The sequence below is a fragment of the Larus michahellis genome, chromosome 5 (genome assembly GCF_964199755.1).
Source record: "Larus michahellis chromosome 5, bLarMic1.1, whole genome shotgun sequence".
Lineage (NCBI taxonomy): Eukaryota > Metazoa > Chordata > Aves > Charadriiformes > Laridae > Larus > Larus michahellis.
In genome coordinates this window covers 7380191-7403665 of record NC_133900.1, presented here as the reverse complement: position 1 = coordinate 7403665, position 23475 = coordinate 7380191, and the positions used below count along the sequence as shown (strand labels likewise).

Here is a 23475-nt window from a genome sequence, read left to right as displayed (position 1 = left end):
TGCAGTATGCTCACGAAGCCAGATTTGCTGTCTTGCAGGGACACAGCCTAAGGCAGCGGTGGAAAAGCATGGGCAGCCACAATCACTGGGTGTTGTGGATGCTATTATTTATTCCAAATAGGCCCCAAAGCTGAGATTAACAACTTTCAAAGGTATTTTTTAAAACAGGAGGCAGATCCAGGTGCTTGACTAGAAGCATGGAGAAAAGGGACATGAAATAGGAAGTGTGATGTTACTCCCTGCTGAAGAAGAAGAGAAGAAAGGCAAGGAGCATTCTGCAAAAATACAGCCTTTTTGTTTTGAAACAGTGTATGGATATAGCGTAACATCTTTCATAGCCATTAGCGTTTGTAAAGATTACTTTGTCTTAGCAACCAGTTCTAAAAACAGAGTCCAGGCTCACACAAACTTCATCGTATCGCATCCAGGAGGAAGTGATTTTGTTACTGTGCAGGGGCTTCTACTGTATTCATTACAGCCAACAACATCAAAGAAGTGTCCAGTAGTGTGAGATAGCATTTCTTTTTCCGTAACATTTCCATAGAGGTCAGTGTAACTAGTAATGTATTCCCTAGGGAGATAAAGCATCACCTCCTGGTATTTTGGGATTTTAACGTTTAAAAGCTCCATCGTCTTTCTAGGATGCTCTGTCACTGAGAAATGTGAATAGCTAGAAATAGTTTATTTCTGCATTAGTCTGCCCTGCTCGAATTTCCTTCTCTTCATGTGTCTTTCTGGGTTTTAAGTTTTACCTGGATAATGTCATTGACATGTATACCATATACACCACATCAAAAAAAAAAAAAAAAAGATAATAACGGCTTGTATCACAAAGCGTGATGGTAACTGCACTAAGATACCAGCAGAGGAACACCAGAGCTGAATGTCACTTTTCAGCTCTTGTTGTCCATATTTTTGGGTCTGAAAGTTACAGGAAAATCTGGTGTATTTTAAGAGAACAAACAGCATTAATTTTAACTGCTGAGATGATTTGTAATGTTTTGTTATTATTTTGTTAAGTTTCCTTTTGTGAGATACTAGGAACTAAAGTTTATTGCTCAACTTTTGAATCCAGACTGCAGACCTTTATTTCAGTCTTCATTCTTGTAATATTAATAGCTCTCAGTATGAAAATCAGCATGCAATATAAATTACGTACATTCACAGACAATGGGGGGGGAAGGAGGAATCAGGAAAGAGACCAAATTTCAGATGAAAAATGCTTTAGAAATTTTGCAAAACTCCCTCAAACTGGAACTTTTCAAACAATCAGAAAAATGGAGGCAAAACATAACCTACAAATAACTACACTGGATATTGAAACTGGATGTAAAGGATGTACTAGGGCGGGAGGCGTGCCGGAGAGAAGGAGCAGTCTGGCCTCAAGAGAGAAAAACAAAGAAAAACCATTGTATGTAAAACTAAGATCTGGGTCCCGAAATGTAACAACTCGCGGTAATCTGTGGCGGCTGTGAGACGCCCAGGGGAAGGAGCTCTGCAGGGAAGAGCTCTCCAAAGCTCTCAGTGAAAATGAACTTAACACCTATACTTGAAAAACAAAGCGTATCAAAACAGGCGTGCGGTCTGCTCAGCGACTCCCGAGGAGCCCGGACACCGGACTGCCATCGAGCTGGAGGCTACAGAATTTACGCCACGCCGTGGAACGGGTTCATCTGCGGGTCACGGCTATCCTCTCCTCAGCTCGGCCACCCCGCTCCCCCGCCGGTCGCCCCCACGCACGGCACGCCGCCGCCGTCCAGGGGAGCGCTGCCTCGGACCCCGCGGGGCAGCCCCCCGGCCGCCGCCGCCCGCAGCCAACATGGCCGCGCCGCCACCGGCGCGTCAGGCGGCCGCCGCAGCCGCCCCATTGGAAGAAGGGACGGAAGTGACGCAGCGGCGGGAGCCCGGTGCTGCGGGGCGGCGGAGGCCGGCAGCGCGGCAATGAACAGCCGCCTGCAGGAGATCCGGGAGCGGCAGAAGCTACGGCGGCAGCTCTTGGCGCAGCAGGTAGCGGGCGGCGGCGGGGCCGGGTCCCGCCCCGCCGGCGGGCGCGCGGGCGCCTGGCCCCCGCCCTTTCCCCGCGGGGAGGGGGCAGCGGGCGCGCGCCGCCTCAGGTGCAACGGTTCCCCTAACGGCGGGGGAGGCGGCTTTGTGGCGGCCGATCGTCGGTCACGGGGGAGCGCGGTGCTGCCGCTGGCCCCGGGTGCCTGGCGGGGGGACGGGGGAAGCGGCGAGCCCCGGGGGGCCGCTCGGTTTGGCCGCGCAGCTCCGGTTGGGGGGGTGGTCGCTGGCGGGGGCCTGCAGCCGGGCCTGGCTGGTGGCGGGGGGTGGGGCGTGTGGAGTTCGGAGGGCGTGTGGAGTTCAGAGGGCGGCCCTTGGGCTTCCCGGTTGCAGCTGTGTGGGGGGCTGTAATCAGTGGCAGCTGTGGGTTGAACGTGCCTTGCCCCTTGTTCAGTTGGGAGCCGAGAACGCAGACAGCATCGGTGCCGTGCTCAACAGCAAGGATGACCAGCGGGAGATCGCCGAAACCAGAGAAACGTGTCGGTCAGTACCAGTGCACGGCTTCTGTTAGAAATTAGGGGATTTAATAGCTATACCAGCCTTTGAAATAGGATGAGATTGCACTCAAATCTTTCCGGTTATTTAAAAGCATACTATTCAGTGGATAAAAATGCTTTAATAACGCAACTCTGAACTTTGAATAATGTGAGTAGGGTTAGGTTATTCACTTCTAGTAGCGGTTTGGAAATCAAGGCTAACTTTTCTTCCTGTGTTGAAAAGCTACCGTGGAGCAAAACCGAGGTCTTAATTTAGAGTATGCCATCAGCATTGTCCTAGAGCCTTTAGACTTTTACTAAGACCAGGTACAGGGAAACTTAGTTCAAAAGTTCTTCTAGAACAATAGACATCTCTAGGGCAGAGTAGCTAGTGCTTATTAATTCTCACATGTAATAGTAATTTTCTTGTGTGACCAGATTTAATCTTGTAGATGCACTGCTTTGGTTAAAATAAACTGTACCTTTTAGAACAGAAAAATGAGGAAGGGAAGTATCTGTTTTCAGGAGTCCTGTCCTTAAAAAGTTGTGCTGGTCTCAAATATAGGAGAGAGGAGCAACTTCTTATATACAAAGTTTCAAAATAATTTCAAACTTGTAACAGATAGGTCTAGTCCAGGCAGATAATCGGAGATTTCTGAAGTGTTCTCTGTTTCATATGAGGATTTTTTGGGGATGTTTATAGGGCTGCTTATGATACTTCTGCACCAAATGCAAAACGCAAGTACCCAGATGAGGGAGAAGCTGATGAGGAAGAGATTGAAGAGTATAAGGTAATTTAAGAAACTTTTTCTCTGATGTCCATGTGTCTCTGAGGGAGTTATATGCATGCACACGTATTTTATAAATAAAAGTAAATGCAATACATATAGATACTTTAAAATATTTGTCCCTGAGTGGCATCTCCCTTGATATCTTCCACTGCAAAGATCTAAGAGAGGGGGCATAGACACTTAGTGGTATCTTCAGACATGGCTTAGGTGCACTGAACTCTACTCTCACCAGAACCCAATGTTTGGAGGCTTAATTTACTGCTTCTCCTAGGAGAAGGGTAGGCATAGGCGATAGTGCCTACAGGAAATGGTAGTGTGCCATGACTGGCTGTCTTGTGTGAGAAGAAGTGGTAAAATGTGTTTGGGTATGCAAAAAAAAAATCCTGACCAGAATTTTTTTGTGTCAGAAAAAAAGCTTGTGTTTAGCACGAGGCACAGGCCATTGGATGAGATACAGGGAGGCTGAGGGTGCCTTCCAGCCTGCCTGTTAAGTGCAAAGGAATGCAGTTCTGGAAGAATGGAAGAAATAAGGGATTCTAAGGGAATGGAAGTAAGAGGCTTGGTTTGGGGTATGCTTTAAATATCCAAAATATCCAGGAAAAGTTCAGTTTAAAAAACCAAAATAAAATACCTCCATGGTCACTGGAGGATGAGTTGTTGTCAAACTCTCATGCCGTTCATTTTTCAAATGCTCATCCAAGAGCGTTGTCCAAGATGAGTGGTAGAGAAAGGAGGTTAAAGGCGTGATTATGATACAGCTGTCTTTCTGATTTGCTTTGTGATCTTGTTGCAGCATATATCTTCCCTTTCTCTCTTTTTCCCTTGTTCTAATGACCTTGCTTCTGTGATTAAGCAGAATCAAGCTCAGTGCATTTATGAAATAACACAGTGTCTGCTGTTCTCTTGGATGCTAAAAATAGTAATTTTTGAAATATGAGGCCTTGGTAGTGTTACATTTGTGTTCTGTAATAACGTCTATTTTACTTCTCTCTTACTAAACCAAAAAGTTAATGTATGACAGGACATTTTTGGATGATTAATTTTTAAAGTCTATCTGTAAGTGGACAGACATTCTTTTTAACACGCGAAGTGTTACTCTGTACATCTTGTTTAGCAAACCAAATAAGTCACCATCTCGAAGGGATTTACAGAGTACGTGCATTGTTTGTGAACTGAGGTTTTTATGTTCACTTTAGTGATCAGTTCTCATCAGTTTATTTCACTCCTTCACTGAGTATGTGGTTAAACAACAACTTTATTTTTTTTTCTGTGAAATATATGTGGATAAGTCACTTCAGTTGCAAAGCATACAAATCTTATCATTGACATTTTCTTTATTAGTATGGGGAGAAGACTTACCCTGAGGTGGGCTGTAACCACTTGGAAGTGTCCAGACTCTTGCTGTATTGTTGAAATTGTAGAATATTTTAGTAGTACTAGCTCGGACCAACTTCAGTTGAACAGATGAATGGATTTAAGAAACTTGAAACCCCCAAGTAGAACATCTGTAGTGGAGTCATCAGCTATTTTCTGTAGACATTGCTAATTTCCTATTGGCAAGAAGATAAGAACTTCGTAAAATCCCATCTGTATTTATGTAACTTTTTCATTAGTACTTTGAGCCTGTCTAAATTGAGTCTCATAATATGAACTGATACAAAAATTTAGATCCTTATGGTATCAAGTCCTATTGGATTGCATTCAGTACTCTGTAGACAAAAGTAATAATAGACTTAACTGTCAGTGTTACAGACAAATACTGCTAGTTTGTCAGTTTTGATAGGAAAATTAGAGGTGTTTCCAATGTAAAGTTGCTCGTATATCTCTCAAACTCTGACTTGCAGTGTTGGGTTCTACGTGATGGTATCAGTTAATTGTCCTGAAGTGTCTAAAATATTTGTGCCCTGACTTCAGATTTGGTGTAAATGAATGTGTCCTCAAACATTAACTGCTCTAGCTGGAGCCTGAGCATTGAGCTGTAATCACTGGTGAAGACGGGTTACTGTGAAGATACAACATTGTTTTTACTGCAGTGTAGTGTGATGGCACAAGGTCTACAGGTGTAGAATGTGTGGATGTGGGCATGTAACTTTTAAACAAACGTAGTTGGGTAATTCAGAGGATTTCTGTCAGTTTCTAGTGTTCCAAATGGAAAGTGAAGTGAGCTGATGACACCTAAATACCTTACGCTGATGTTTTAAGAGAAGCCTGAACAGTGACATTGACTCTTTCGTTATACAGGGGAAGTGTGAGAGCAGTTTTTGAGATGAAAGATTAAGTATGTTAATTTCTCAGCCATTTAGGAACATCTGATGCAGAAAAAAGGCCATGGGGTTTTTTTTGTTTGTTTTGGGGAGTTTTTTGTTTGGTTGATTTTGGTTTTTTTTTTTTTTTTTGTGTACAATAATTGTAAATTTATAGTGACAGTTCTTAATGAGCATCAGGCTGATACGAAAATAAAGGGCAGCAAGGCTGCTTGTTAAGCTTCCGTGCTGGCAGCTTGACTTCTGTCTTGGAGCATGACTCTGCATTGCAAACCATAGAGGTGGGAGATATGGGAACAGATGCATTATTGGGAAAAATGAATAATGGGTATTTTAAGGTCAGAACATTGAATTGTGGTTCTGAAGATCTTCTACAGTACTCTTGTTTTTGTGGAACTGAACAGTTGTACTAGGGTTAGTTGAGCTCCCTGGTCTGTATTTGGAAGTGACAGATAATGGGACTAGACTATCTGTTGCCACGCCCAGGCTTTTCATCGCCTTCTGAGAGTTGTGATTGCTGCTCCACCTCTCCCCTTCCCTAGGTGAATTTACTCAGTTGTTTGGATCTGTATAAATGTCTGGTATCAACAGTGTTTTGTGGCAGAGAGTTTTGTCTGAAATACAAAAATACCATTTGCTGTCTGCCACCCTAATTTGGTACAGCCCTTTTTTTTAACTTTGTTTCTGCAAGCAGTGGCCTGTAAGCTTGGAACACTTCATGCCACTCTTCTGCTTAATGTATCTCTAGCCATTTGAAAAAACTATATGCTTGAATATTGTGGGTGGTTTTTGTTTACCTAACTCAGCAACAATATACTGGACTCGGGAAACAAGGATGGTTAATGTACAAGAACCTAATATCTTGCATTATTGTGAATTTTTATTCTGTCTCTGCTTTGACTTGTGTCCTTTTCCCTTTGAAAGTTGGTGGTATGGGCTTTCCGTTTGTGGCCCCAAGACTTGACTTTTTTTTTTTTTTTTTAATAACTTAAGAAGGCATAAAAAGAACTGGGATGACTCAGAAGTAGGTATCTAACAAGAGCTTATCAGCAGAAGGCTAAGATTTAGAGGAAGATGGAAGAGGAGAAACAGGTGTAAGCTTGTGATGGCATAAGCAGTTTTTAGTAAAACTCAAGCTTTCAGCTTTTTTTTTTTTCCTGAATAACACTTGCTGCTACTTGTCTGCTGTTTATTCCTTTTCCCTGTAAATGCTGTTACTGTTTCTGATAGTAATCTTTCTCTTTTTTGAGACTGCTTTTCTGATCACATGAAACACTATATTAACTGATTGAGATTTATGTTGTAATCAGTAAAGTATGAAAGAGCATATGCATCCTACTAAAACATGGTAGATCACTTTATTTAGTGGTATTAAAGTGTACATACACTGTATGTACTGTATATACTGGATTATTTCAAGATCAATGGAAAACAGAAAGTGACATGAAGAAGCGAGTCTCTCTGTTTCTGTTCTATGTTGGATGTTCAGAGTATGTCAGCGTCACAGATCTCTGAATTCCAGTAATCTGTCTGTTGCTGACACACTAACTGGGGAAAAAGATTGCAATACAATTCCTGTTTTCTGTAAATTTTGAGACTACAACACAGGAATTTTAAAGTTACTTTTAAGGACAGTCCAAATGAAATATTGACTCATACTATATGCTGTTTCTGCAGAGTGTGGACTTTTTAAAAGGTTTATATAGAGAAGATGGTTTCAGCTGCTCAGGTTGGAACATTAGAGATGACCGAGTGGATGTAAATGTACAAAGGTTCTACTACAGAAAGCCTTCAACAAAATATATCATTTGCTTTAGTCTAAGGAGCGAAATTTTGGGGGGACAAAAATTAAAAGTTCTATACCTTGTAAAGCACTGCCTACACTGTCAGGGTCTAGAAATGAAGGGGTTTGTATTTATTCTTCTTTCAGAGGCCTTTATCAGTAACTTTCAATGAGAGAGAGGCAGACCTTTCTGGGAATTGATAATTTTTTCCCCCTCCAAAATGGAGTCTGTTTTAGGAGACTTCTGTTTGTAGACATCCCACTTCTTTCCTTAAGAAGCAGAATCATGAGAAGAGAAATAGCATCATCTTGCATGCTTGTAATATCTGCTTTATTTCCAAGGATGAAGTAGAGCTGCAGCAAGATGAAGAGAACCTGCCCTATGAAGAAGAGATTTACAAGGATTCCAGTACCTTTCTTAAGGTAAGCTGCTTTTGCAGTTAGAAGTCTAGTCAAAGCTGGCATAGTTGTGTTAAACTATTTCTGCAATTGATGGTATTTGAAATACAGCTTTAAAGGCTGAAGTAATGGACTGGAATTCAAAAGTACGGAAGCTTGCTGTGAAAGGTATGACTGAAACTAGTGTTTACATTAATCTGACTAAAAATCTGGGTCAATTTACAATGAGCCATAGTAATGGTGGGCCTAATTTGGAACTAAAACCACAATGGCGCTCTTGACTAGTGTGGCTTATAAAGGCATGTTGAAAAGAAGAAAAAATCTGTTACTTTCTTATTTGTTAGACTAACACATGTGGTACGTGTATGTAAGTCCAGTTATCTCCCTATTGCACTCACTGAACTCCGTTTTGTTCTCCAGGGTACGCAGAGCTTAAATCCACACAACGATTACTGCCAACACTTTGTGGATACAGGACACAGACCCCAGAACTTCATCAGAGATGTTGGTACGTCACAGTCAGTAACTGTTTGAAGATAACTCATTTTATTCCATAGCACTTCTTTTTTGTCCCTTTTTTAATTCCTTACAGTTACTGGGAAATGTAGATACACACATACTTCGTAGTTTTGTCTCTCTGTGTGCACACATATCAAGATATAAATTTATATGAATGATTTTAATCAGTTAGGAGGTGATTACTACCAAGGCTCTTCTTACTCTTAGTTTTATTTGAAATTATTTAACCAGGAAGATTTTTTCAAAATTAAAATCTTTTGGTTCCGCAAAGTAGGTGAGTCTAGTGAGCAGATCTCGAAACCTTTGGAAGTTTGAAAAACTGACTTACAGTTCAGCTGTTTCCTGGACTGTGTTGCCTCCAAGAATGCATTTAGCATATAAGGCATGGAAAATACTTAGATTTAAGTCAGTAAGCAATATGGATAATATCTACCAGCTAAATTATGTAACTGCTGACAACTCATTAGAAGGCCCAACACATTATTGAGTTTAGAGGGTGTTACTTTTAAAGTTCACGTTCATCCATCCATCACAGAACTTACCATTGAAATCTTACTTTATTAGGCCTGAATTTTATTACGGATGAATCAAATCATTACTAAGGTGCGGTTTGATCCTGTTTTCCAGAATGGGTGCCTGGTAGTTACTTGGTTTCTAGAAAAATCAGGACATCTCTCTCTGCAGCTTTCTGCAACAGTTCTCTGTATTTTGTCAAATTTAATATGGTCAGGGCAAGTGGATTGTGTTTATAGATGCCAGACCATGGAGGTTTTGTTTGCTTATTGAGGCAGGTAGTTTGTTTCTTCTCTGTGTTTTGTGAATGTTTCTGTAAAACACATCTTGATGTTGAGTATGAAAAATGGACTATTTTGACTCAGTTATATGTTTATCTGAAAACCATCTAGGCTTCACAGTTTTGTAGTTGGAGTAGTTATACGCCGTTCTTTGAAATACGATGAGTACGAAGAAATACCCCATGTTACTCACTCTGATTTCACTGCTGCATATATAGAGTTGGGAAGGGATAAGACAAATTGTTATGCAAGTGTGAATATGGAAATGAATGTGTCAGCAGCAGCTAGTCTAGACCCCTTATTAGAGATGAAGTATGTCAAGTTGTGTATAGGTTAGCATACATTTTCTACTTGACCATCAAAACTCTGCTTAGGTGCTACTTTGTAATTGGATGTGACCCTACACAAAGCTGTAGGGATCTAGTGGTTCCAGAACACCCAGTTACATCTTCTTGATGTTGCTCTTGGAAGAGAAGGAGAGACCTGTGGGTTTTGTTTTGGTTTGTTTGTTGGGGTTTTTTAAAAAACAAGTGAAGTCATCTTGATTGAAAATTCTTTTAAAATCTGTTGCTTAGCTGCTGATAACTGTCTTCTGTTTCTGCTGGTCAGGAGTATTTGACTTGCACTGGCTCGAAGCAACACAGCAGCAGAAATTGGAAGAAAAATAAAATAACTTTTGTGTGTTTTATGCACATGTCATAAGAGATAAGGCTAGATAATGAGAATTTGCTTTTACCAGGGTGATACTAGGGTTGGGGTTTCAGAAGTTTGAATTAAAATAAGGAGAGGAATTAAGGGTTGTGGGGTTTGTGGGTTTGGGTGGGGTTGTTTTTTCCCCCCATGGATTAGGGCCATTTAAAGTTGTAAACTTAAATGAACAGGAAGCTTTGTAAATAACTGCTACTAAAGGTGAACTGATCTTGCTTGGGAGGTGGGAATGATACCTTTTTGGTTTGTGCTGAGTCTACTGCTAGCAATAACAAAACCACTGTCTCTACCTACTTTTTTGAAGGGGGAATGTAACATACTGAAAAGTTTCTTGTTTTTGTTTTCTTTTAAAAAAAGTTTTCTGCAGAAAACCTAATTAGGGTTCTCCCTTTTGCATTCTGTACATATGAAAGGTTTGAAAATTAACGTCGTAAAGTTAAGTCTAGGAACCCAATAAATAAATACATGTGTATTCAAATCTTCATGACTGACACCAGAGTGCCAAATCTCAATAAAAGGGGTGCCTAAAGGAACCAGTCGCCTCCTTAGAATTGTCTTCAAAGGTTAAATAAGAGTATTCTGTAAGTGAATGTTAATGAGATCTTAATATAAACTTATGGATGGGGGGATAACAAAATAACTTTCTCTCATTATTCTGGCACTTCTAGTTTAAATGCAAGTTTGTTTCCTTCTGATAAAATGAGTTGGGAACTCCTTTTATAGTGTAGTGCTCTAAAGAAGATTAGAGCACATTCAGTACAGACATAATTAACGGGGGGAAGGCAGGAGGCTTTTGTGAAGTACTGAATAAAAAACTGCTTTGAAGGGTTTGGTTTGTTCTAACAAAAATTAAAATGAGGCTAAGTATTAACATTTGGACCTATTCAAAATACTGGACGATGCTTAATTGATAGAAATTTGCTCTCTAAGTAGTTGTTAACTTCATGTTTTCTTCTTCTTAGGCTTAGCAGATAGGTTTGAAGAATACCCAAAACTTAGAGAGCTCATCAGATTGAAGGATGAGCTGATATCTAAATCTAACACTCCTCCCATGTAAGTGTTCTTGTGGAAAATGCCTTTCTTCTCCAGACCTGTTTGAAGTTAGCTGTCTGCTTTGCAAATCTCTATCTTTAGCACCTGCTCAGAATTTACATTTTCTGTTTCTGTTTGTATATACAAATTAATCAATTGAAACTTCAGAAGAATAAAATCAGTTTGGTTTTACTAGTTTAATCTAGATGTTTAATATAGTATATAAACTGGTTTTTCTTTCCAGTGTGTGATTATTTTAAAGTAGCTAAAGCTTTGGTTTTTAAAACCGAACTGTCAACTGATTGGGCTGCAGGCTTTAATTAGGGAACCAGAAGAACATCGTATGATCATGAATCTAATGATATCATGCAGTTTACAATAACAAGAAAAGCTTTAAAAAATTCGCCTCTTAATATAACCTTAGTTGTTCTTGTAACATCTCTTTCTGTATAATGTTCAGCTATTATCTTAGTATCCATTAATCAGATGTTACTTTGTAGTTTAAGACCAAAAAAAGTTTAGGCTGGCTGGAGGCGATTTGTCCTATTAACTTTGAATTACCTCTCAGTTTTTGCTGAACGTTAGACGCAGTATAAGCAAGCAGCATGTTACTCCGTGGAATCTGAAGCTATCTGAATGTGAACCTAATGCTTTTAATATACTGTAGTCCAAATCTGTACTGAGTAAAATAGCATTATTTCATGATAGTTATACGAAAAGCTCTGAAATAGTTGTCTGAACAACTAAGCTACAAACTGCAAAACTCAACTTGCTGTTTTGAAGTTCAATGAGTTTTGCATTCTTAGCCTTAAAGCACAAAGTGGGGGAAAATAATAATCAAATGCTGATTTGATAACACGAAATACACTTATAGAATAAAAATATCTTCCAGACACTTTCTTAGGAAGGGGGAGGTGACGGTCTGCTAGTCATCTTTTTTTTTTTTTTTTTTTTAAGGTTAAAGATATTGAGGGGGGGCAGTGTGATTTTTTTGATAGTGATACAGCAGTGGGCGGTGGGCAGGTGTGGAGGCCGACCATAAGAGTGCTGTTGTGTGTATTTAATGAAATCAGCGTGTGGGGAATTATGCTTTTGTTATAGGGATAGAGAAATACACTTCTACTATACGAAAAGTAACCACATTTCCAGTATTCAGGGTCTTCTGAACATAACATAATAAATGGCGTTTCTAAAATTATGTCCCTTTCCCTAAAGTGAAGCAAAATAGAAGCAAAAAGTCTGTTAGCCAGGCAGTGAATGTTTGCTTCTTAAGTGTTGATGTTTTCTCCTGTATAGTCCATGGATGTACAGAAAATTCAGTGATTCAGTACTAGATACTGTTGTACAGTCTGTGCGGGCATCTGTTTCCTGCTTGCCAAATTAGAATCCTAAAAACTGTTTATTGAGAGAAAGACTACTTTTAAAAAAAAATAAAAATCTAATGCTACAGCACCCAGCCTAGGTTAAGTGAGAATGCATTATGCATCTCCTGTGGATTTAGTGCATTTGAGCTATGTGAACTACACAGGAGACCCTACTCTTAACTGGCTACACAGAAGTGCTGTGTGGAGTGTAATTCTCAAACCACTGTTAAAACTTATCCAAGCAATCTATGATCTTTTGTTTGAACAGGTACTTACAAGCAGACTTGGAAGCTTTTGACATTAGGGAACTGAAGTCTAAATTTGATGTGATTCTTCTGGAACCACCACTGGAAGAATACTACCGAGAGACTGGCATTACTGCCAATGAGAAATGCTGGACCTGGGATGATGTAAGTATTTTTCTTGCTGTGAAGAAGATTTCGTACACGTATTTAACCAAATAGTTTGAGGATTTAATGTGGTATCAAAATGTTTTAGAGATGTGTTTTTAAGGAAAAATGTGATATGTTTTTTGTTATTTTTTTTTTTAAAGAAAAGTCTAGATTCTTAGGAAAAACTAAGTTTTATATTGTATGCATGTCTATGCTATTTCTGTTAAAGGCTTTTTTTTTTTTTTGAGGAGCTTAATTAATTAAATATACCTTTTTGTTCTCCCTGAGCCTGTTTAAAACTTAAATATAATAATAGTGGGGTTTCTCCCTGCCCTCAAATTCCATGAGTTTTCTTTTCTGTTTGGTTTTTGCTGTTGAAATTCAGAATATCCATTGTAAATATTTCCTTGTTTCTTGAAATTCTCAAAGAGATTTTTAAGGTGTGCTTTTTAATACGTTGGTCATCTAGTCAAAAAAGCAGAGGAATGTGCTTCACTGACATACCTCCTTTCTCCAAAGTATTGATTAGGTAGGAAATTTTAACAGTCAAACTAATTGTAATCCTGAGAAGCCTAACAAAATAGATGAACCTTACTTGTGGAATATTGTTCTTGTTTTTATGTATTCCCTTACTGTTTAGTCATGTGAAAGGGTTTTTTTGAAGCCGTGGTGATTTCTGATCCATTTTTGGGAAAAAGGAGAAATCTTAATGTGCAAGATGTAATCTTTTTCAAGATCGCTGTTGCTGCTCTTCCTTTACTGTGCTGTAGTGAAAATTCAGAGAATTGAGTTAGAGGAAAGATTTTAAAGTTCTTTCTGTAGTAATGCATGTAGATGCTTGTGAAGAAGGAAACGCTTGAGCTGTATTGATAAGTAACTCCATTCCGTTTATTTCCCTTTTCAATAAAGTCAGCTCTGGAAAAGCAAGGTGAGGGCTGGAAGCTATGAAGTGCTGGGTGTCATTAAGCGTAACAATTTGATGACACAAAGCCTGCTGCCAAGTTGCCCTGTCCGTCAAGGTTGAACTGGAGAATTCCTTCATCTTGGGCTTTGAATAAAAAAAACTCGTAATGCTAATATCAAATAGTGATAAATTGGCTTTACTCTACATAGCTATGCTTTACTCATTTAAAAAAAAAAAAAAAAAACCCAAACAAAAAACCCCCCAAAAAACCCCGCAAAACAACAAACCCACAAAAAAACCCAAGCCGAGAAAGCCACCCAAATCACCCCACCCTCACAACAAAACAGATAATCTGTAGTAGAGAGGAGTAGCTGATTAAATAAACGTTTGCATACCCATGTCAGGAATTCTGAGGTTCAGGCATATGGGTGGGAATATGCAACTAACAAATACCTATTATTTAGAGGCCCCATTTGAAAAGTATGCAGCACTATGTCTGCATTAGCAGCAAATTTGTCATAATATGAGTGAATCAGGATTGAAGCAGTTGTTGCTGAGATTTTCTTATCTGTGTTCTGTGCAGTTTGAGGGGTGGGGGTGGGGAGGTGATGGTGGTATTTAAACTAGATTTAGTTTGTCCTTAGGCTGGAACCTGCACATGCATAACTTCAGAATTGAATCAGGTCAAACTAAAGGGTCATGAGAACAAAAAAAAATTCAATCCACCTTTAAGGCATGAATTTGAAAACAAGTGAGAGGTAACTACATGTTAAGGAGTAGGTAGCTTCTGTGTTAGCCATTCTGTTACATCAGGCAAAAGTGGTGCCTGGCAGCGTTGTGTGGAAAAAAAACATTCTGTCCTAACAGGAAAACTGGAAGTGTTGGAGTTATATCCTTTTAGAGTGGCTTCTACTGCATTCTTTTTCTTCACAATGGCACTGAATGAAGCTTGATTCGATATGTTAGCAAATTACAGCTGAATCTTTTCAACTTGTAATGAGTAGCAGATGCTTTGCATCTGAAGTCATTTCATCCTGAACGTTACTCATCTGTCACTGTTGAACTGCTGTCCTGATAAATTCTTGCTGCATCTTTCCTGAAAGTGAAAACGGAGAGAATGTCTTTCCCATATAGTAATAGGAATTAAGCACATCTTTTAATAATGTTTCTTTACAGGGTTCACATAAGTAACTCCAGGGCTGAAAAGAAACAGAGCACTATTGCTCTGTTATTAAATCTTTTTGCTACCAATGGAATGGTAAAATGAAGCAGAAATTTAGGGGGAAAAAAAATCATGTGGGTTGTATTAGTGTTTTAAGTCTAGAATTTCCTATAGAGATAGAATTTCTGTTAAAAAGAATAATTAAGCTGGTCATAAGCTGTGTTGAAAACATGGACTTGAGTACTGATAAGGTAACTTTTACAACATACTTTCTGGAAAACAATTTTAAGAAGATGGCTGTGAATGGTATACAGAATAATATCTTTAATAAAAGTGCTTCCTGATGTTTTTTGTGATAATGCTTCAACACTTAATAAGTATTCTTCCTGATATAATTGGTGATTTATACTGAATTCAGAAACACTTCTGTTACTATTATTATTATTAGATCATGAAATTGGAAATTGAAGAAATTGCAGCCCCAAGGTCATTTGTGTTTCTATGGTGCGGTTCAGGCGAGGGTCTGGATCTTGGCCGAGTGGTAAGATGATGCTTTAATTCAATTTATCAGGGACAGGCTTAAGAGTTTATTTTTATCGTTGACTTTTTCCGTATAGAATTCTCAACTGTAACTGCTGAGAGATGTTTTGTTACTGTGATAATTTTAAGTGGATTAACTAAATTTAAGTGTATCTGGCATTAACGGTTTAGATACTGCTATTTTCCAGATGAGTCACTGTGCCTACATGAGGAAGCATAATTCTGTAGGGTCTAGAAAGCTGAACTGCTGTCTTGGTTTTGATGTATGCGTGCTGCCATAGGAGCAGGTTGCCACGTTGAGTGCGTTTACAACATGATCTTTTTCCTAACAGAAGTCTTAACAATTTTCTGCCAGAAATATTCATGCTAGTAGAAAGGTGCTTCTATTTCATAAAGTGAGATAAAATTGTGTGCGTAGTACACAAGTACTGCGTAGTACGTAGTACTGCTTGTTTTCAGAAAACACCTGGAGTTTAAGTAGGTTTACTCTTAGTGAGCTGTATGAAGTTTTACTTCCCTATAAGATCTTGGAGTTTCGTTGGCAATCTTTCTGTATGCCAGGGTAGCACTGCTGGTGTTGGGGATGGTGGAACAATAATTTCCGTTGGCTCTTGCTCTGCTGAAATGTTGTTTGCTTAGTTTGAGCAGTGCTTTCTATCAAAATAACGTGGCATTTGTTAAAGGACAACATGTGGTTACTAGTCTGTTTGCTTTAACTGCTTTTCATTCTGAGTTTGGTTAGAGTGGCCATTTTGCATAGATTGATTTTGGTCATAGACATATTCGTAGTAGCTGGACAGTTCTTGAATGCAGAAATAGCAAATTGCTATTACTCAAGCAATAAAGCAAATAAGCTAGAGTCTTTAGTGCCTGATTTCTTCCCTTTCCAAGACTACGCTTACACGAGTTAAGGATTAAAAAGTCATGTAAGTTTCTATTTATTTATTTAACAGATATAGGAAAAGCCACAACATGGTAGCAAAGGCTTTTGGCTATTTATCTTCTTGTTTATAGAATTCTACATTGATATGAAAAACTACCAGAGTGCAGGTATTCGTTAATATGGGGCCAAGACAGCTGGTCATTATGTTCTTCAGGCTGGTTTTGATTTAAGTGTCACGAGGCAGAGTTCCACAGGGGATCTGTGCAATTGTTAGATAGTTTAAAATAAAAAAAAAAAAAAAAGGGTGATATGTAGACAAGTTGATGTGCAATTGAGCCTCTTGGAGGTTTTCTTTTGAGGGGGGGAGGGGTGTGTAACTTGACAAAACATAGTACAGTCGTGCCAGTAAACTGTTTTATTCACCTGTGACAGATTTCTTTTCCAGCTATGCTGTAAGAAAAGTCAAGTGCCTATATGAGTGTTCAGTTTAGGCTACTTAAGTTTTTGGTATAGTGTGAACTGTTTTATCTGTCTGTAATACTTAGTGTCTACGCAAATGGGGTTACAGAAGATGTGAGGACATCTGTTGGATTAAAACGAATAAGAACAATCCTGGGAAGACCAAGACTCTTGACCCTAAGGCTGTTTTCCAAAGGACCAAGGTAAAGGTTTGGCTCAATTTCTCCTCTGTTCCCATCCTGTCTCTTCATGCTAATGAAACACCTGGTGCTCCACGGCGGTTGGTGACACGTGTTCAGGAAAGCAGACACGAGGACTTCAGAGTTGTGTCCTGCACAGTACATTATATGGGAATAAACATATTCATAGGATGAATGATGAGCTTCTGTCCTTTCTTGACTTTAGTCAGTGTGAGGTATGGAAGGTTAATCTACATTTAACACTGCTTGGTAAATTTCTGTTATAGTCCTCTGAATGTGATACTCATTTGAGCCTTGTTGAAATGCAGGTAGCTGGGGGAGGGTTCACAGACTGATGGAACAAGAATGAAATCCTGGGAGGGAAAGTGGAAACTGAATAGTAAATGTTACTGTACGCTTCAATGTTTTTGACTTCTGAGTCGTTTTGGTTATAGGTGAATGGTAAATAAGCAGTTAGTCTATTAGCAATACCTTTTGTGTAAAACGCAAGCTCCTTTCCATATTAGAGGAGAAAACTTGCTGGTGGAGGAACACTTTTTAAATGGGACCAAACTTAGCCGTAGAATTTGACTAAATTTCATGTCAAAAGAAGCCTTTAAAACTGTAGATTATAAATGGATGTGGTCATATAAAATAACTCTGGAAGACTGGCTAATGGTTCTAAATACACACGTGCAGGTATGTGCCCAGAGCTTGAAGCAGATGGAGGGCTGTTAGGGACCACAGCTCAGTCAGCGTCTCCAGGCTTCCTGAAGTGACAGAATTGGTCAGCTTGGTTTAAATTGAACAGTTTCTTAGGGATGTGTTGTGGAGGATGTGCACTGAAGAAGGTACAGAGGAAAAAAGAGTATTCTGATTTGATAAACTCAAATGTGTGTTACTCAGAAACTTAGAATAATGTAGATAGGATTAATAAAGAATGTTTTTGCTATGTGTGGGTGTGACTGTGGCAGTTTTACCGTATATAGAGAGTTGGCTGACAATTTAATAATTTAAAGTATCATTAACCTCAGGACTCATTCCACATTCATTAGTCATTTGTTAGTACTAAACATCCTCAACTCTGTCTCAGATTTGCCATTGTTTAGGAGTCTAAACTTCCCTTTGAGATATCTGGAATCTTTGTTTGACTTGCATTTACATTAAGCTGAAGTTTGTTTGAAAATGTGTTGTATTAGTTATAAATATTCCTAAGTATAAATATTGTATGTTTATTGCATATAGTATTGCAAATATTTGCAGCTTGCTCTTGAGGGAGAGGTTAAAACTAACACAGGAGGATTCAGGGGGGACTTTATGTCTTTGTTTAATGGAGGAGAATAGTTTCTGGTATTGGAGAATTTCTCTGTTTATTGAGCAAGGGTTGGGCTGAGGTCACTATAATAAACATTGAAAACTGAGCTAGCTTATTCTGACTAAATAAATAGTCTGTTGTGCAAGATGTATTTACCAATGATTAAAAAAGCAAATGCTATCCTATTATGTTTAGTTTAGGCACGTCTCTAGACAAATGCTTTACGCTGTGCCACCTGTTATAGTGTCTAAGGTACTAATGAATGACATTCCACGTGTTATGAAAATAAAATGTTTTGGATAGTTCTCCTAATGACTAGATTTACAGGCCTGTGCTTGATGGGTGATTTGCTTAGCAGTATTCTGCCCTTTTATTTAGTTAAATTTAAGGTGCAAAACCCCTGTAGCTTGGGTACAGTTGACCAACTGCATAGATATGGTAGGTCACATATTGTGCCTTTTACATTTATTCACTAACTCTTAAAACCCGTGCCAAAAATCTGGAAATGATTACATACTCTTGTCTGCAACTTTTTTAGAGCCATCTGGTGGTGCTTAGTGAATCAGTGTTTTATGATACTGGGGAAAATCGCTCATCTGAGCTTAATATTCCCAGAAACAGAACTCTGAAATGAGTATGTAGAACCCTCTTTTCATCCTGTACCAATTATGGTGATTCCTCATTCATAGATTCTACATACTAGTCACTTAAATTGATCTACGGTGTTTTAGAGGAAAGCAAAGCAATGCATGTTACAGTTAAAGAACACTTTTAATGCTGATGGGCTTGACTGAGAGTGCATTGACAGTTTGATAGTTTGATAGTGGTTTTACTTTCTTGATGCAGTGATACCCTCTAGAAAGGAATCTGAGGGTGAAGGCTGCTTTTCTAGCAGGTACAATATGAAGAAGTACATCTTATTTTCACTGACTAGCTGTTTTATGACTGAGAACTTTGAAAATGATTTGTATGAAGAAAGATCAGAATGCTGATACAAGTATTAATCATAATTAATAACTATCCCCTTACTCTTGCCATCAGCTTGTGCTTTCTCCCTTTGTCATGATTTCTCAGCATTTCCAACTTTAACTTTGCTGTAATTGAAGAAGTCCAAATATCTTATCTCAGCCTCTATTTGAGTTTTACCACTTCGTAGTGCAGTTCATCAAGCCAGAGAGCTTACACTACACTCTGCTTTGTTTTCAAAAGGCTCTTTTGGTAGCTCCATCTTGTTCTGCTCTTCTAGTTCGTGCTTCGGACTTTTCCCTGTATAAGAATAGCATCCGCTCTGCACAGAATTTCCTTTTCTCTCCGTTGTGCTCAAATCATGGATGTCTGTGCTGTAGTCGTATGTGTGGCGTGTGACAGATACTCTTCTGTGTGTGTAGGAGCACTGCCTCATGGGCATTAAAGGAACTGTGCGTCGCAGTACAGATGGTGACTTCATCCATGCTAATGTTGATATTGACCTAATCATCACAGAAGAGCCTGAAATTGGCAACATAGAAAAACCTGTAGAGATTTTTCACATCATTGAGCATTTCTGCCTTGGACGACGACGTCTTCATCTTTTTGGAAGGGACAGTACAATTCGACCAGGTAACTGTTATGTTTATTTTTGTCAAATAGATAAATTTTAATTTATTTTAATAACAGTCTTCCATCATCTGAGGCCAGCTGATGAGTTCTGATGGAAGCTGAGACAATAATGGTCAGTTCTTCTGCCAGGACTTGCATTAGCTGAGTATGTATGCATTTCTGCATATAACCCCATTTTCCCTGCCATGGGATTATGATACCACAGAAAGCCAGATGAGCTTTTTGGTGACTTCTGCATAGTGGAAATGTAGTCAGGAGTGAGAAAATGTACTGGATGGAGAAATTTCCCAGGTTTTCTACCCTCCCGTTCAGATAACTAACGAGCCTTCTATTCAGCAACGGAAGGATTGTGGCATCACTTAACAGGTTTCCCAATACTGGGACAGTACCAAAGTGACTTCTGCTCTAATTAACGTTCTGTCCTTCATGATCAAATAGCAGAAAATGTTGCTAGAACTAGAGATCTCACATGTGTATTTTCTTAGCAAGAATGTCTGTCTTGGGGTGAATCCTCCGCCTGTGTTGCAGGAGCATCACACAGGACCCTACTAAGTGATATTACAGTTAGGTTTCTGGCAAGTCCATCCATGACCTGGTTTGCTGCATGTGAATTGAATGCTAATACTTTTGATATTGAAAAAAAAAAAGTTGCTTATTTTTTACTGCAATTGGCATAGGAGGTGTATCAGTATACAGTCTGCAAGCAGTAAGTTACCTAAATAAATTTCAAGGTGGTGTTTCTCTCTTGCTCATGTGACTATGAAGTAGTGATTATTGGCCATTCCTATTCTTTGACTGGCCTTTGGCTTGAATTTTAATGATAGTATCAGTCTTAATTCTGTTGGTTACTGGTGTGTGGAGGGTGCCTGTTTTGTTTTGCAGAATGACATTATTGGGTATTACTTCATTGCTGTTGTAGGTGAATTCTTATTTGTTGATGTCCCACAAGGCCATGTTAGTCTGCTTCAACTGTCGTTTTTTTAAAATTGGGTGGTTACCCTGGAATTGCATCACATGCTTTAAATCCTATAGTCAGCACAGATCCTCACAGTGCTCTGTGAAGTATGAAAACGTAACCTTTTTTTTTTTTTTTTTTTTTAATGTGCAGGAAGCAAGGTAAATGCTATGTACATTCCCAGGGTAAAGAGAATGGTGTTAAAGAACTGATCTTGGGGGTTTTTATTCTCGTTTTCCTTTTAAGCATGTTGTTGAGATCACTGAACTACATTTTTCTTCATTAATATATAATACAACCAAAAATTAAATTCACACTGACATTTTTAAGCAGTCTGAGCCCCATTTTAGGTCCAAATGCTACTTTAGCTCATAATACGAAAAAAATAGGAATGTGCTTGTTTTGAATGTCTGCCTGCCTTGATTCATTTGGTGAAGCTGAAGTGCCCACTGAATGTTTGTGTGTAAAAAGGTTAATTTAACTCTTTAAGCTCTATTTTCCTATCATGTGGGCTTCAACAGAATTGTTATTTTATTGTGTTTTCAGATATGTGTTTCCAGCGTGCTGTGCTTCTGGCTGCACTGTCACAACTGATTTCTGGAGACAGAATTATCTGATTGAAGTTTAAAAAGGGAAGAAGGAGGAGGAGGATGTTATTTTTAAACTAGATGATTTTACTGATCTGGTTTAGTTTGGTTCCAGAAAGGCTGGAAAACGTGGTGTAAGAACAAGTAGGAAAGAGGAAGAGAAAGGGGTCTCGTGAAACCACAGTGTGAATGTTCCCATAGCCATGTGTAATCTAAAAAAAAAAAAAACCCACCAAAAAGCCCTCCAAAAAACAGGAAAGAAAATATCAAACTAAAATCTTAACTTTTCAACTAGTCTGGTTTTTCTCAGAGGTGACCTTTTAATTCCTTTCAGTACAGGTGACATGTAGGTAAGTCCCTATCACTTGAGTCTTCATTTACTAGGAAAGAGACAATAATGGCCTTGAAGCGTGGAGTTTGTTCTTGCTTTTGCTGACTCTGGTTTTGTTCTATAGGTTGGCTGACTGTAGGACCCACCCTCACAAACAGCAATTTCAATGCAGAAACGTATTCTTCATACTTCACAGCTCCTAATTCTCACCTGACCGGCTGTACCGAAGAGATTGAGAGACTTCGGCCCAAGTCACCACCACCCAAGTCCAAGTCTGACCGGGGAGGTGGTGCTCCCAGGGGAGGAGGAAGAGGAGGGACTTCAGCAGGCCGAGGAGAAAGGGGCAGAGAGAGGAACAGAACTAACTTTCGGGGTGAGAGGGGTGGCTTCAGAGGGGGACGTGGAGGTACCCATAGAGGAGGCTTCCCCACCCGCTGATGACTGTTGGGTAGTTGCTTCTTCCCCCGGTCCTATGCCTCTTCTCTGAATCTTTTTCTTGGTCTTGTTTTTGCTAAAGCGAGTTATTCTGGGGACTAAAGTTAGATGACTTTTAAAATTTTTTTTGGTGCAAGCCATTACAGATAGTCTGCCTTCCAGAGACCGGCCCGGCACATCTCCGTATTTGGCAGGCAGGGTCCTGCACCTGACAGCACCAGACTCAGCCTCCTGCCGGCTTCTGTTTGTCAAAACAGAGAGCACCAGCTCTTAAAACCACGGATACGATTGCAGTGAAACACTTGCTCTTCCCTTATGAAACTTGCAAGTTGTGGGCTTTATTAACTGTCGTTTTCTCCACAACACGGATTCCTCTTCCTTCTTCGGAGGTTCAGGTTTGGACTGAATTGGATTAATAGGGTGGAGGGGGCATGAAATGCAGTTCTGAATTGCATGGCCATAGCAGGCTTACTCTCTTACTCATGGAAGAAAAAGTGCTGTGTCTGTATCGACACCTATTTTAACTTCTCTGAAACCAAGGAGCAACTTGAATAAATAGAGTTCTATTTTTTCTTATTTGGTTTAAATTTCCCAAATTATTCCTGGGAATAGGGAACAAGTTTATTTTTCATTTGTGGTGTATATACACTCACTTTCCATGTCTGTAGTGGGAAGGGTGGTAATTCTGTGCAGTTGTGTTGTGCTTCATGGAAAGCAAGAAGTTGTGTGTTTATATGGAGTCCAGAACTTCCATGTAGGTCTGGATTTGCTACTCGAGTAGGGATTTTCACCCAGTGTCTGCTCATAATAGCCTTGTTCTTTGGTAAGGAAAACCAGTTTTATTGCAGAGCAATTGCAATGTAAGTAGTAGAAAGACCTCGCTGGAGATTGTATTGCAAATGTCGTAAGAGTGAGCGCTTCCTGAAACTAATCACCTGGGTAATGAGGGCACAGTAATCCAACCGAGCGTTTGGCTTTGCCTGTGGACGTTACACGCATTCGAAGTGGACTGTTGGTGATCGGCTCCAGAGTACGGTGTGAAAGAAAGCGATTCACTGTGGTATGTACAATATTTGTTTTTAGCAAAACCACAGCTCTGAACTTCTTGGTCAATAGTTGGTAGACTGAACAAACCTGGCTGTTGAAGTCTCAAAAGTTTAGGTGTTGGAAAATTGGCTTTTAAATCTTACAGTGTTTCTCTGTTGAAGCCCAGCTTTTAAATAACTGTCCTGTCAAGTAGTGTATTATTAAACTTGTTTATCAAAGCTAACGTTGAAATATTTTTCTTAATATTTTGTGGGTTTGTTCTCCTTGAGGTTTTGGAATTACTCAGTTTTACTCTGGTTTCCTCCCCATTGCTGTAAAGGAGCAGGCAGTAACTGTTCTTTTGGCGTGTGAAAGGTTAGCGGATATTTTTAGGGTCTGGTGAACTTTGTGGCCTTGGTGGTGTGCTTACTAAGGGACAACTAAAGTGCAAATGAAACTCACCTGTCGTTTACATCTTGTTTTTTCCTGTGTTAACAGTCACGTGTCTGAAGAGGGA

At 39.4% G+C, this 23475-nt stretch overlaps 1 protein-coding gene across 2 annotated transcripts; it reads left to right on the top strand.

Annotated features, from left to right (window-relative positions):
* The first annotated feature begins 1415 nt into the window (after window positions 1-1415).
* On the top strand, window positions 1416-23202 carry METTL14 (methyltransferase 14, N6-adenosine-methyltransferase non-catalytic subunit). Of its 2 annotated transcripts, none has more exons than XM_074588489.1 (11): window positions 1416-2007; window positions 2456-2544; window positions 3241-3328; window positions 7718-7798; window positions 8195-8282; window positions 10758-10848; window positions 12460-12601; window positions 15098-15190; window positions 16618-16734; window positions 19414-19624; window positions 21694-23202. In XM_074588489.1, exons 1-11 carry the CDS (start codon window positions 1531-1533, stop codon window positions 21933-21935), a joined length of 1719 nt encoding a protein of 572 aa, XP_074444590.1. In that variant the 5' UTR covers window positions 1416-1530; the 3' UTR covers window positions 21936-23202. The 2 variants fall into 2 exon arrangements, with proteins under 2 accessions (XP_074444590.1, XP_074444589.1); XM_074588488.1 differs by having other exon boundaries at window positions 21622-23202.
* The last annotated feature ends 273 nt before the right edge of the window (window positions 23203-23475 follow it).